At 46.4% G+C, this 12,274-nt stretch overlaps 2 protein-coding genes across 2 annotated transcripts; one reads left to right on the forward strand and one right to left on the reverse strand.

The window, feature by feature from the left end:
• The first annotated feature begins 351 nt into the window (after positions 1-351).
• Positions 352-9,220, forward strand: TFIP11 (tuftelin interacting protein 11). Its single transcript, XM_026109905.2, has 12 exons — positions 352-759; positions 1,062-1,215; positions 1,873-2,029; positions 2,555-2,682; positions 3,194-3,346; positions 4,160-4,669; positions 5,352-5,458; positions 5,682-5,850; positions 6,055-6,298; positions 6,953-7,095; positions 7,392-7,557; positions 8,773-9,220. Exons 1-12 carry the CDS (start codon positions 563-565, stop codon positions 9,126-9,128), a joined length of 2,484 nt encoding a protein of 827 aa, XP_025965690.1. The 5' UTR covers positions 352-562; the 3' UTR covers positions 9,129-9,220.
• Positions 8,182-12,269, reverse strand: SRRD (SRR1 domain containing). Its single transcript, XM_064521863.1, has 7 exons — positions 12,038-12,269; positions 11,925-11,965; positions 11,692-11,849; positions 11,526-11,624; positions 11,121-11,275; positions 10,818-10,863; positions 8,182-10,527 (listed from the first exon to the last, which is right to left on the reverse strand). The coding sequence occupies exons 1-7, from the start codon at positions 12,139-12,141 to the stop codon at positions 10,303-10,305; spliced, it is 828 nt and encodes a 275-aa protein (XP_064377933.1). The 5' UTR covers positions 12,142-12,269; the 3' UTR covers positions 8,182-10,302.
• Positions 12,270-12,274: the final 5 nt, after the last annotated feature.

Raw genomic sequence — 12,274 nt, forward strand, 5'->3', positions numbered from 1 at the left:
CGCCCCAGCTGCTCCCCCGGGTCTCGGGGGGGGGGGGGGGGGGCTCCCCGTGCCCCGGGGGGGGGGTCCTGATGCCCCGGCGGGGGGGGCCGGCCCGAGGGGCCTGGTCTGGGGGCCCAGGCTGGGATCGGGGGTGCCGGTGGCGAGGCCCCTGCCCCGGCCGGGGTCCTCGCTGGGGAAAGGGGGGGGGCGGGGGGACGGTCCCGGCCCCGGTGTCGGCCGCGACCTGCGGCGGCCCCGGGGCGGAGCGGGCCGGGCACGGTCGGTCGGTCGGTCCGCCACACCATAAAGGAGCGCCTGTTGCGCGGGATGCCGGTTTGGCCCGGCCCTGGCGCGAACCTCTCTATGGTGGGGGCGTGACCCGGAAGCAGAGGGTTCGTTTCCGGGTGGCGCTGTGTGTTGTTGGGCGGGTTTCGCAGCGGCGGGGACCGGAGCTGCCGAGGCGGGAGGGAGGTGTTCGGCGGCCGGGCCGGGGCGGGAGGGGTTTCGGCGGCAGGGCCGTGCGGAGCGGCCCGGGGGTGCCCGGTAGCGGAGCGGAGCGGGCTCGGGGCCCGGCGGCGCCATGTCGATGTCGCACCTGTACGGGACGGACGGGGAGGACGGCGTGGAGATGGAGAGCTTCGAGGTGTCGGACTGGGACCTCCAGAACGAGTTCAACCCCCACCGGCAGCGCCACCGGCAGAGCAAGGAGGAGGCCACCTACGGCGTGTGGGCCGAGCGCGACTCGGACGAGGAGCGGCCCAGCTTCGGCGGCAAGCGGTGCGCGGCTCGGGGCAGGCCGGGGCTCGGGGGGGCTGGGGCTCAGGGCAGGCCGGGGCTCGGGGGGGCTGGGGCCCGGGGCAGGCTGTCTCCCGCTGCCCGGGGGCGGCCGCGGCTGTTTCCGAGCGAGCAGAAAAGCAGTAACATCACGCTCGCAGTTCACCAGCAGTTTTTAAGATTCCCTTTTAGGGTGGGATATAAGCAGCGCTATTTCCAGGGTTGTGTGGGGACACGCGCGGGTTCACCGGAGACAGGATTCATGCCATGAGCACTTACAGAAGCCTTTTTTTATATATATATAGTTCTAGGGACTACTCAGCCCCTGTGAACTTCATCAGTGCTGGGCTGAAAAAGTCAGCAGCTGAGGATATGTCGGAAGAAGACTCCGATGAAGATGAAAAGCCTGTTAAGCAGGAAGAAATCCCTAAAGAGTTTGTGCCAAAGAAATTAAAAACAGTGAGTTATCTAGAAATTTTTTAATTCTGTCATGCATTTATGAAGTTTAAGTTATAATAGCATCAAAGTTTTTGAACCAATAATAGAGAACTCAAGAAAGGGAGAAGTAATTATAAACCAGAGAACTGATACTGCGTGTAGTTAAAGGAAATGTTTTTTATATTTTTTATAACTATACTTTTGTAGTGTTCTGTGTTCTTGGGAATATCGCTCCTTTGTGAGCCCTTTTAGTTTAATCTTATTAATTTTGATCAGTTGAGGTTAAAAATAAAAGAATGCTCATGGTTTACTTCAATTTACTTTCAATTATTAAAATGCCAACGGTAGATTTCTTCCCACAGAACAGCAAGATTAGCGTGAGCATCTTACAGATTAAAAACCAAATGCTATTTTTAGCTATCAAACACAGAAAGGGTCAGTAGCAGTTGCAGCTATAGTCAATGATAGAGCCTAATAACTGGCAACTAGTAAAGTTCTTGAATGAAAGGCTGCTTAAATGGACACAAAGCTGGTGCTCTCTGCCGTCATGAGCCAGAGAAACAGCAATACGGTATGATGACAGCTGAATCTTTTCAAGAGGGTGCCTTTGTTTTGAGTTGACATATGCAAAGCTTAGTTATTAAGTTGCATTTAAAAAAATTTTTTTTTTTTAAATAGGGTGGTAATTTCAAGCCCAGTCAGAAAGGCTTTGTAGGGGGGACCAAATCCTTCATGGATTTTGGAAGCTGGGAGAGACACACTAAGGGAATTGGGCAGAAGCTTCTCCAGAAGATGGGTTATGTCCCTGGAAGAGGTCTTGGGAAGAACGCTCAAGGTACTGTGATTGCATGTTCGTTTGTGCTTTGTAAACTCAGGAGGTGGACAAGAGATTGGATTCTTTAAGGAACTGTAATCTTGAGGTGGATTAAAAGCTCATTCTCATTTTCTGACATTTCTTGCAAATGATGTGAATCCTTATGAGGAGATTCAATTGCGTTTAACTTAGCATAGGCCAGTTCTGTGTTTTCATTATTTTGTTTAAGAAGAAGAAGGGAGATAAAATTTCAGTAGTCAGCTCAGAATCAAAGGAGATGTTATTTTATGCGGTAGAATGAAAAAGCAGTGAAATACATATGTGAATAGTAATCTGCATTTTGTCGCTGTCTGCACAAATTAAGTAATCTTGTAGCCACTAAGAAATTAGTGTAGTCATAAGAGATACTACAGCATAAGAGGCAGAATGCCAGGCCGGATGGCTTTTGCTAATTTCATAACTCGGGTTACTGTGAGAAAAGCACTTTCAGTTCTTTCTTGGTAACTAAACTATGATCCTTTCTGATCTAACTACTGTCCTGTTCAGGTATTATTAATCCAATCGAGGCCAAACAAAGAAAAGGCAAAGGAGCTGTGGGGGCATATGGCTCTGAAAGAACCAATCAGTCTTTGCAAGACTTCCCCGTTGTTGATTCGGAAGAAGAAGCTGAAGAGGTGCGTGTGTGATTCCTGGTATATCTCTTCTCATTGTTGTGCTGTATTTCATGAAATTCAGGTCTGGTATTGGCTTCCATGTCAGAGAAAACTGTTCAGGCCAGTTTTAGGTAAGAAGCTAAAGACGTAACACTGTTTCATGTAGACACATTTTTCTTGTCAACATAACGTTCTTTTCGTAAATTCTGGCTCACTTTATTCCAGTAGTTTTGCTAGAAGTCCCCCAAAATAAATCCTCTTTGTCTGGCTAAAATGGTAGAAACATTTGGATGTGTTCTTTCTCCATTTATTTAAAAAAAGATCAGAAATGTATTGCTAGCACCATGATTAGCATGTTTGAGTGGACCACAACCTCTGAGCCAGTTTGTCACTCAGCTTTACTACTTTTCCTATTATTTTGCTGTACGGCATTCTTCATTATTCTGCTGGTTATTTTTTCTGTACCAAATAGACAGATAAATTTGGGTCATGACAGAGAAACAACCTGCAGCTCCTGCTTGTTTTTATTCAGGAATTTCAGAAAGAGCTCAGTCAGTGGAGGAAGGATCCTAATGGAGGCAAGAAAAAGCCCAAATACAACTATAAGACAGTAGAAGAATTGAAAGCCAAGGGTAGGATCAGCAAACAGCTTTCAGCACCTCAAAAGGAGCTGTCTCAAGTCAAGGTAAGGCTGATAACATAAGTGATGACATCCCTGGGAAATGACTTGTCCGTGTTAGTACTGTGAGTGCTTTCTAGCCGTTGGTAATCTTAATAGAAGATAGTTATAAGAACAAGCTGTCCACAGCCTCATGAAAATCAAAGACCTCAGACTTATCACCAAGTCATTTAACGCACTAATGCGTCACCTGGGACATGGTACTTGTTCACAAACAACCTTTTGCCATCAGGAAAATGCAAATTGGCTTAGATGTCTTTCATTATGAGTTAATTTGTGACAAATATGAGACAGTTAAACTTAAATGTGTGTCCACTTCTGAAAGCCCAGCTGTACATACTATGATTGTGCATCTGAGCACATACTGTGAACCATCCTCCATTTAAAAGGAACAGTAACTAGATTTGTCCTTGATGTACTTAATTATTCACCTAAAATTACATGTCTTTAAAAATGTATTAAATAAGCTAAGACTTTGTGCCATAATGAATTGTATGCTATTTGCATCATCACTCCTCGTAGAAATCCTCAGTGAAATGGTAAAATTGTCATTAGAGGAAGAGGACATTTCTCTCCAAACTCAGAGGCCAAAAAGAGGCCTTTTCTCTGCACTTATTTCCAGCTCATTCATTTCATGTTCTTCATTCGTTCTAAATCTTCATGTGGAGAATAGGCCTTTTTAGAAACAAGTTAGAACACCGGATTGTATTAGTAGCCTGTTGGAGTAATTAAGATACTCAGAAATCCAAATTTTCAATTTAAACATGAAATAAGATTTTTTTTTTTTTTAAAGACATGCTTGTTCTTGTTTGTTGGAAGGTTATAGATATGACGGGCCGTGAACAAAAGGTTTATTACAGCTACAGTCAAATTAGCCACAAGCACAATATTCCAGATGACAGTCCTCAGCAGCCGCTGGGCAAAGACTCGAAGCCCCAGGGATTTGCCTTGCCTGAGCTGGAGCACAACTTACAACTTCTCATTGACATCACAGAGCAGGAGATCATCCAGAATGACCGGCAACTGCAGTATGAGAGAGACATGGTTGTCAACCTGACCCATGAGATACAGAAGATGTCTGAAGTCCTCTCTCACGAGGAGACGGCAATTAACAATCTCAGCAAAGTCCTGGAGATGGTGGAAGAGTGCGAGAGACGGATGCAGCCCGGTTGTGAAAATCCCCTGACCCTGGATGAGTGTGCAAAGATTTTTGAGACGCTTCAAGACAAGTACTATGAAGAGTACCGAATGTCTGATAGGGTGGACTTGGCAGTAGCAATAGTTTATCCTCTCATGAAAGATTACTTCAAGAACTGGGATCCCCTCAAGGTGTGTATTAGTTTGGTTTCTTCACAGTTTTTATTTGATGGCTACGTTGCCTTTATTGTTTTGACTCCCTCCACTTCTTGCCCCACATTCTGATCAAAGTGCTGATTAAATGGCAGGGGAGGGGAAAGCTCCAGAGAAAACTCCCAGTGTTCATGGTAGAGTGAAATGAATGTGTTCAAAAGGTTGATCCACTCTCTACCAGTACCCAGATATTTGGTAATGCTGAAGTGTTCCGTAAAATGATGAGCCATTTAGAAGCTTGTAAGATTAAAATCAAGCCCTTTTATGAGGGCAGCTATTGGGAAGACAAAGTGTATGAAAGCTAAGTCTCTACTCCTTTTTTGGCAAAAGCTCAAAGGTCTGCCTTTGAAGCGGTCATACATGTGCTGCCTATTCTTTATGCCGTTTAGCCTGTGATAGAGTCTGGGTTCTCTCTCTATACCTGGAAAAAAAGAAAGATTATCATCTTTCTCCCTCTGGGGTATTTTAAATCCATAAAGTGGGGTTTTCCTCCTGTTGGGTTACTGGTAACTGCTACAAGTGCCTGGCTTGCCTTTTGAGTGGCAGAAGAGTTGGGTGAGAAGGCTCTCTCTTTGTAAGCATACCATCAGCCTGCCCTTTCTAGATACCAGCTGAAATTAATGAAAAAGGATAAAGACCACCCATACCTTATCATTTCCAGGACTGTACGTATGGCACAGAGATTATAGCCAAGTGGAAGAGCCTTTTGGAAAATGATCAGCTGTTATCACACAGTGGGCAGGATCTATCAACAGATGCTTTTCACAGGTAAATAAAATGAACTGTACTTTGTGCAGCATCTCCAAATGCTGCTTCCTCAGAGATGGAGAAAAATAGATGGACTTGTGCTTTCTAAATGATTCTTTTGATGTGTCGATTAAAATCCAGCTGTCAGCTATATAAAAGAAAGCAGCTTTTAAATAGCTATTACCCATTTGGTTTATTTAGGCCTGGAGCTATAGTTTTAAGCTTAACTTTGCTTTTTTCCCAGACTGATGTGGGAAATCTGGATGCCATATGTAAGGAACATAGTGACACAGTGGCAACCTAGGAATTGTGGGTCAATGGTGGACTTCTTGGATAGCTGGGTACACGTTGTTCCTGTATGGATACTGGATAACATTCTGGATCAGCTCATCTTCCCCAAGCTACAGAAAGAGGTAAGATGAGGGAGCTGCTTTAGAATGAAGCTGTGCTCTGAGCCAGTATTTCAGCTTAGTCGACTAAAACTTCCAAAGTTCTGGTATGTTGCCTCTGACAAAGTATTTGGCAATTAGGAGGTTGCATTATGCTTCTTTTTGCATCTGGCAGAGGTTATTGATTAAAAGATAGACTTATTTTTATCTCTTCTGTTTTGCCTCAAGGTTGAAAGCTGGAATCCTTTGACCGACACAGTCCCAATCCACTCTTGGATTCACCCCTGGCTTCCCCTGATGCAGGCGCGATTAGAACCACTGTATTCTCCCATCCGCAACAAACTGGCGAATGCACTGCAGAAATGGCATCCCAGCGACTCCTCGGCCAAACTTATCCTTCAGCCCTGGAAAGATGTGTTTACACCAGGCTCATGGGAGGCTTTCATGGTCAAAAACATTGTGCCTAAACTAGGTGCGACAAGCCAGACAGTGCTGAATTTCTTGAACCGGCTGGTTGCCAGCTTCCCCCTTACACCTGGAAAAGATAGATATTGACAAAGTTGCCAGTGTTGTTTCAAAGGGATATTATTAATTAGTTTAGAGCAAGTTTACATCGTCTATGTTAGTATTGTCATGCATTCTTTCAGACAGATAGACATTTTAGAAAAGAGGAAGTGCTCTGATTATTCTCAGTGGCTTTTGTCTTGTTTCTCCGACTTAGTTGAGAACAGAGGAATCGGATGAGTAGAATCATGTCTGATACCTGTCAGGTGGTACTGTGCTATAAAATGTATGTCTGTAATTTCTGTATTCTTTTGGTCTATGCTAATGCTTTCACCATGAGATCATTCAGCCATGCAAACGAGCTGAAAGGCTCTTTAGTCTAAAATAAGAATTTAATGTTTGAAGTTTCTCAACTCTGGCAGCACGTTGTTTCCATTTCCAGCAATTACATATTGTTTTGGAGGCAGGGATCAGCCAAACAGTTTAAACATCTTGAAGGTCTTTTTGGGTAATATTCAGAACAACTGCTCCTCAAAGCATGTATGTTGCTAGTTAAATAGGTCAAAGCCCTAAGAAAACAGTGAGTCAAGTTCTGTTCTAACTTTCCTCCCTCATTTCCCAGGGATGTGTTTGAATGAGCTCATCATAAACCCTCACCAGCAGCACATGGATGCATTCTACTGGGTCATTGACTGGGAGGGAATGATTTCTGTCTCCAGTCTTGTTGGACTGCTGGAGAAGCACTTCTTCCCTAAGTGGCTGCAGGTGAGAAATAATCAGGGTTGAGTAACTTTTAATAGGCTTGATTCACAGTGAAGTCTTTTAGTGACTTCTGCCTAGTAACGGTTGCCTCAGTACTGGAATTTTTCTGTAAAATGCAGTGATTGCCGCTCATAGCTTCATACCCATCAGATTACAGACTGCTTCCTAAGACTGTCACAGTCCTTTCCTCAGTACTGAAAGCTCGTTAATAGCCATACTAAGTGATAATAAGGGCTTTCTCCCATAAATTCTTCCATTTCTCTGTCCTATTGAATTTGATCCGTCATACTGTTCTGCAGGTGCTGTGCTCTTGGCTTAGTAACAGCCCCAATTATGAAGAGATCACAAAGTGGTACTTGGGTTGGAAATCCATGTTCTCAGACCAAGTGTTGGCGCATCCATCGATCAAAGACAAATTTAACGAAGCTCTCGATATCATGAACCGGGCTGTCTCTTCTAGTGTTGGTAGGTGGCTTATTGTGATGGCTCCACTTCTCCCAGTAAAGCAACGTTTGGTTCCTATGAGTCTATATATATAGGTTTATGACCTTGCTAATCAGCATTTCAGCAGCTCCAATGAGCAGTAAAATTCTAAATGCTTTTTACCTTGCTCTGTCCATAAGTAACACCTGTAAGGTGTTAATTAATAACTGTCTGCACTTCACTGAAGCTGAAATGGATTTTTGGTGATTGGTTGCCTCTGTCATTAAGCAACTGATTCTCTTTCAATGTAGTCTGAATATAGTATATTTTGTCAGTTACTGAGAGACCATCAGAGACCATCATTTAAACATGTCAGGTTCTGAAGCTATAATTCACTGGTGTTTTTCTCCTTTTGGGTGAGATACTGGTTCTCCTTAGCTTCAGAGCAATGCCCTCCCTTCCACAGGCTTCTCCCAGTGACAGAAGAGATCATTAGGAATTTGCTGGGAATGAAACTGTATAAAAAGAGGAGGAAATGCCTGAGGGAGGAGAAGCATCTAAAATTTGTCTTGCCCTCAATGAGTGAACTACTTTCATGTTCCTCTAGGAATTTATTGTATAGTGTGATGGAGAATCCAAATCAGAAACATAGACTTCAAGCAATCCTTTATTTTAAGGTGTTATATTTATTTCGGTAGTAAAATGACACAATTGCAGGCAAGCATTGCACAAAGAAGAGTTTATCTGTTGCAAAACTTCTGGTGTGGTATTCAGGGCAGCCGCAAAGTGAACTGAAACTGATACAGTACTTTTTGATGAATTGCCTCTTCCTGCAATGTGATGCTGCTTGATTTTTGTAGCAGTCACTGTTTGTAACTCAGGGGTGGCATGTGGAGACCACAGGTCAGAAAGAACAAAAAACCACTCTTCTAAAGACAAAACCTGTTGTTCAGATCTTCCCTTTGTCAGTAGCAGCACAGCATCCTCTGCTGCTATGCATGCTCAGGTACAAACTGGGATTGTATCAAATTCTGCTGTTTTTGCAGTTCACTGGTTGACCTACCTAGTATACGTCATACCAGGATTAACACTATAAAACTTAAACACTAATGTCTGAAAAGGAGGATTCAAAACTTTATGAATCTGCTTTACAGGATTTGATAGTTCCCGTGCCCTGGATGGGAGCTTACTTAGACACCTTGTGCTAGGAATGGACTGGGACCTTGTTTTCACATGTTTCTTCTCACTCCCAAACAGGTGGCTACATGCAGCCAGGTGCTCGGGAGAACATTGCCTACCTCACGCACACAGAGCGAAGGAAAGACTTTCAGTATGAAGCCATGCAGGAGCGTCGGGAGGCTGAGAACATGGCCCAGCGAGGCATAGGCATGGCTGCCAGCTCTGTGCCAATGAATTTTAAGGACCTAATTCAAACAAAAGCAGAGGAACACAATATTGTTTTCATGCCTGTGATTGGAAAACGTCATGAAGGAAAACAGCTGTATACGTTTGGACGGATTGTGATTTACATTGACAGAGGCGTTGTATTTGTACAGGGAGAAAAGACTTGGGTGCCAACCTCTCTCCAGAGTCTCATTGATATGGCTAAATAAGGCCCCTGCTTTGAACTATGAAGATTATCTTGCTATTATTTTAATGTAACTGTCTTAGAATAAAGAAGTTACAAATTTGTAAATAGATGAAACTTCAGCTGTATGCCAGGATTTTTTTCTTAGAGCTGTTCAAATAGTGTCAACAGATAAAATTACATGTGGAAGTTGGTGCTAAGGAGAAACGAGCAGTTCTGATGCTGAGGTAATTGCCACCTCTGATACAGACCCCTCAGTTGTCCTTTCACACCATTAGGGAAGTGAGGGTTAGAAGGGACTGCTGGAGGTTGTTCTCTGCTCAAAGCAGGGCTATTACCAACCCCAGATCAGCAAGGGCTTTGTCAAGCTGAGTCTCGGAAGTCCCTGCTGATGAAGACTTCACAGCCTCTAACTGCTGCCAGTGAAAATTCTTATCCTGATAACGTCCCTCACTCAGGGTGGCCCTTCTCTACCAAACAGAGCCAGGCCGTGGTGTGCTGCTGGCTCATCCAAACTGGTGCCTGTTCTAAACCTCAGGCCCTTGTTGGCTCCAGGAGCCCCTCTTTGCCCTGTCAAAACGCAGCACTGAAAGGGAGGTGATTTTTCAGCATGTTCACAGAACATATACTATGGGAAACTCAGTAGTGAGGAATGGTAACATTTTTCCCCCCTTTTCTTCCTTCCCTTTTGTTCTAGAAGGGAAAGACCCAATTCTTCACAGAAGAATGGGGCTGAAGAGCTGTTTTCAGTGGCACTAGACAGCTGAAGTCCTGTCCAGTCCTCAGCTGAGGTGTTTTAATATCCAGTTCCAAATATAGGTTTAATACCTTGAACTATAAATCCTTCACAAATAATACCCCCTTCTGGATACTTCAAATTATGAGAAGTATAGACAAAGACTGAATTGTGCAAAAGAGTGATCATTAAGCAGCATGGGTGGTTTAAAACTTTTTTTTTTTAGTTAAAAAACTAGCTGCAGTTAAGTGAGCATAAGCCACAGCATAGCTTTTACATTTATTAAATAATCACTTTTAGAGACAAAATTGTCCCACAAAAGTCAGTTTTCAGGTGCTGCGACTTTTAAGTTTGGCAGACGATGATGACATTGCCAATCCTTGAGCTTAACCTCGAGCACACACAGTTGCTGAGGGAAGGGGGAAGTTATCCTACCAAATAAGGCACCAGCTGCAGAGCACAGTCAAGACTCCACTGCAGCAGGACTGCACGGGTTAACTTTGTCTTCCTTCCTGATGATCTCCAGATCGTCGCACTCTTGGTAAGCAGGTTCTTCCAGGAACTCCCAGACCTCGCTGGAGAGTTCCTTGAGTTTTTGCAAGGGAAACCAGTGGATGGAGGTGTCATTAAACGTATCCATATACCGAGGGTGAGTTGGAAATGCAATTTCCTCTGTCCCTTTTAACACCTAAGAGTAGTTGAAGAGAAGAGTCACGTACGATGCAGAAGAATTTTTCTGGAAAGCTATGTTAAGATACAGAGGAGATGAGAATGGTATTAAGTTAACCAAAAACCCTGTTTGCAGAGTGTTTTGTAGACAATATAAGATGATTTTAGGGAGATTCATTTCTATACTACAGCAGCCAAGAAATAAGGTTTTAAAAGCTTTTTTATTATAATTCTTGCAATTTTTCTTTCTCATTAATAGGTGCTTTGTCAATCCAAAGCATTAGTATTTACAAAGCTAGTGCTTCTTACCTTTGCTATGTAAGAATAATCTCTCTCCAGGATTCTTGACAACAGCCTACCAGAAAAAAAACAAGGTAAACTAGTATTAGACACGCTTGATATTCTTAGGAATCTAAGACAGCTCCCTTTCTAAACAGAAGTGTGGAGAAGAAAAGTGTGTTGATGACTGCAGGCTTCATAGCGAGTTGAGTACTGCATGAAAATCAGTGTCAGGAGCCATAGACGAAGGCAAGTACAGAGAGGGCTCTTGCTGCTGCGAGTCAAGGAGCAGGAAGCAACAGAAATCTTCCATGCTGGCAGACACGTACATACCTTTCCTCGATTCCTTTAAAGCTGTTTCCGATTATGACCATTTTGGACAGTGCCCCTATGGACCAGTTACTCCACAGCAGATTGTTATACAGAGCTTTTCCACAGTGGATCATGTAAAAGAGAGTGGCAGACTCATGAACGCAGTGTTTCCCTTCCTGCATATAAACAACAGTTGTTGTTACTCACAGTTAGTTCCTCCCATTCTCTAAACGCTCACGGTGTAAGCGGAGCTAACGTCACTTCGGCACCCTAAGAGCTTGTAACCCCAGGAGCTCTCCAGCTGGGGCCCTGCGGAGCCACGGCAGCGCTACAGGTTCGCTACGGCACGGAAGGGCCACGCTGACCTGCCTCGAGCGGTTGGAGGGGCGAGAGCAGAGCCGGGGGGGCAGCAGGGGCCCCGCTCACCTCGTTGTCGGGGAGAACGCGCAGGCCCAACTCGCCCAGCACGGCCAGCTCCTGCTCCGAGAACGCGGGGTCGAAGACGAAGCACTGGCTGCGTGGCACCTGCAGGGCACAGCCGTGGGTCGGGGGGGCCCGGGCCGGGCGGGGGGCGGGCCGGGCCGGGCCTTACCGAGAGCTCCTCCAGCAGCAGCAGCAGGAAGGCGAGCTGGTAGCGGGCGGCGGGGCAGGAGCAGAACCGCCCCAGGCCGTAGCAGACGCACCGCCAGGGCCGCGCCGCGCCACCCGCCGCCTGCTCGGCGCCGCGGCCCAGCGGGCCCCGCATGGCTCCTGCGGGCACGGAGAGAGGCGTCAGGGCGGCGGCGCGGCCCGGCGTCCCCCCCCCGCCCTCGCTCGCTCACTCACCGGCGCTCGCCGCCCAGAAGCCGGAGCCCAGCAGGTCGTCCCTGAGGGGGCAAAGCGCAGCCGTGAGCGGGGACCGCGCACCCGGGGGACCGGGGGGAGGGGACGGCACTCACCGCGCCTCCCGCAGCCGCCGCAGCACCGAGCTGCCCCCCCCCGCCGCCCCCGCCGCCCGGGCCCGCCGCCGGCCCGCCGCGCGCCACCCGCCCGCCGCCGCCATGCGATGCCTGTCCCCGCCCGGCCCCCGTAGCGACCGCGAGGTCACGTGTCCCCGAACGGCGACCGCCACCGCGGCTGCGTGTCCCCGCCCGGCCCCCGTAGAGCCAGCGCAGTCACGTGGCCCTGAGCCGAGC

Source organism: Dromaius novaehollandiae, chromosome 17 (assembly GCF_036370855.1).
Source record: "Dromaius novaehollandiae isolate bDroNov1 chromosome 17, bDroNov1.hap1, whole genome shotgun sequence".
Classification (NCBI taxonomy): domain Eukaryota; kingdom Metazoa; phylum Chordata; class Aves; order Casuariiformes; family Dromaiidae; genus Dromaius; species Dromaius novaehollandiae.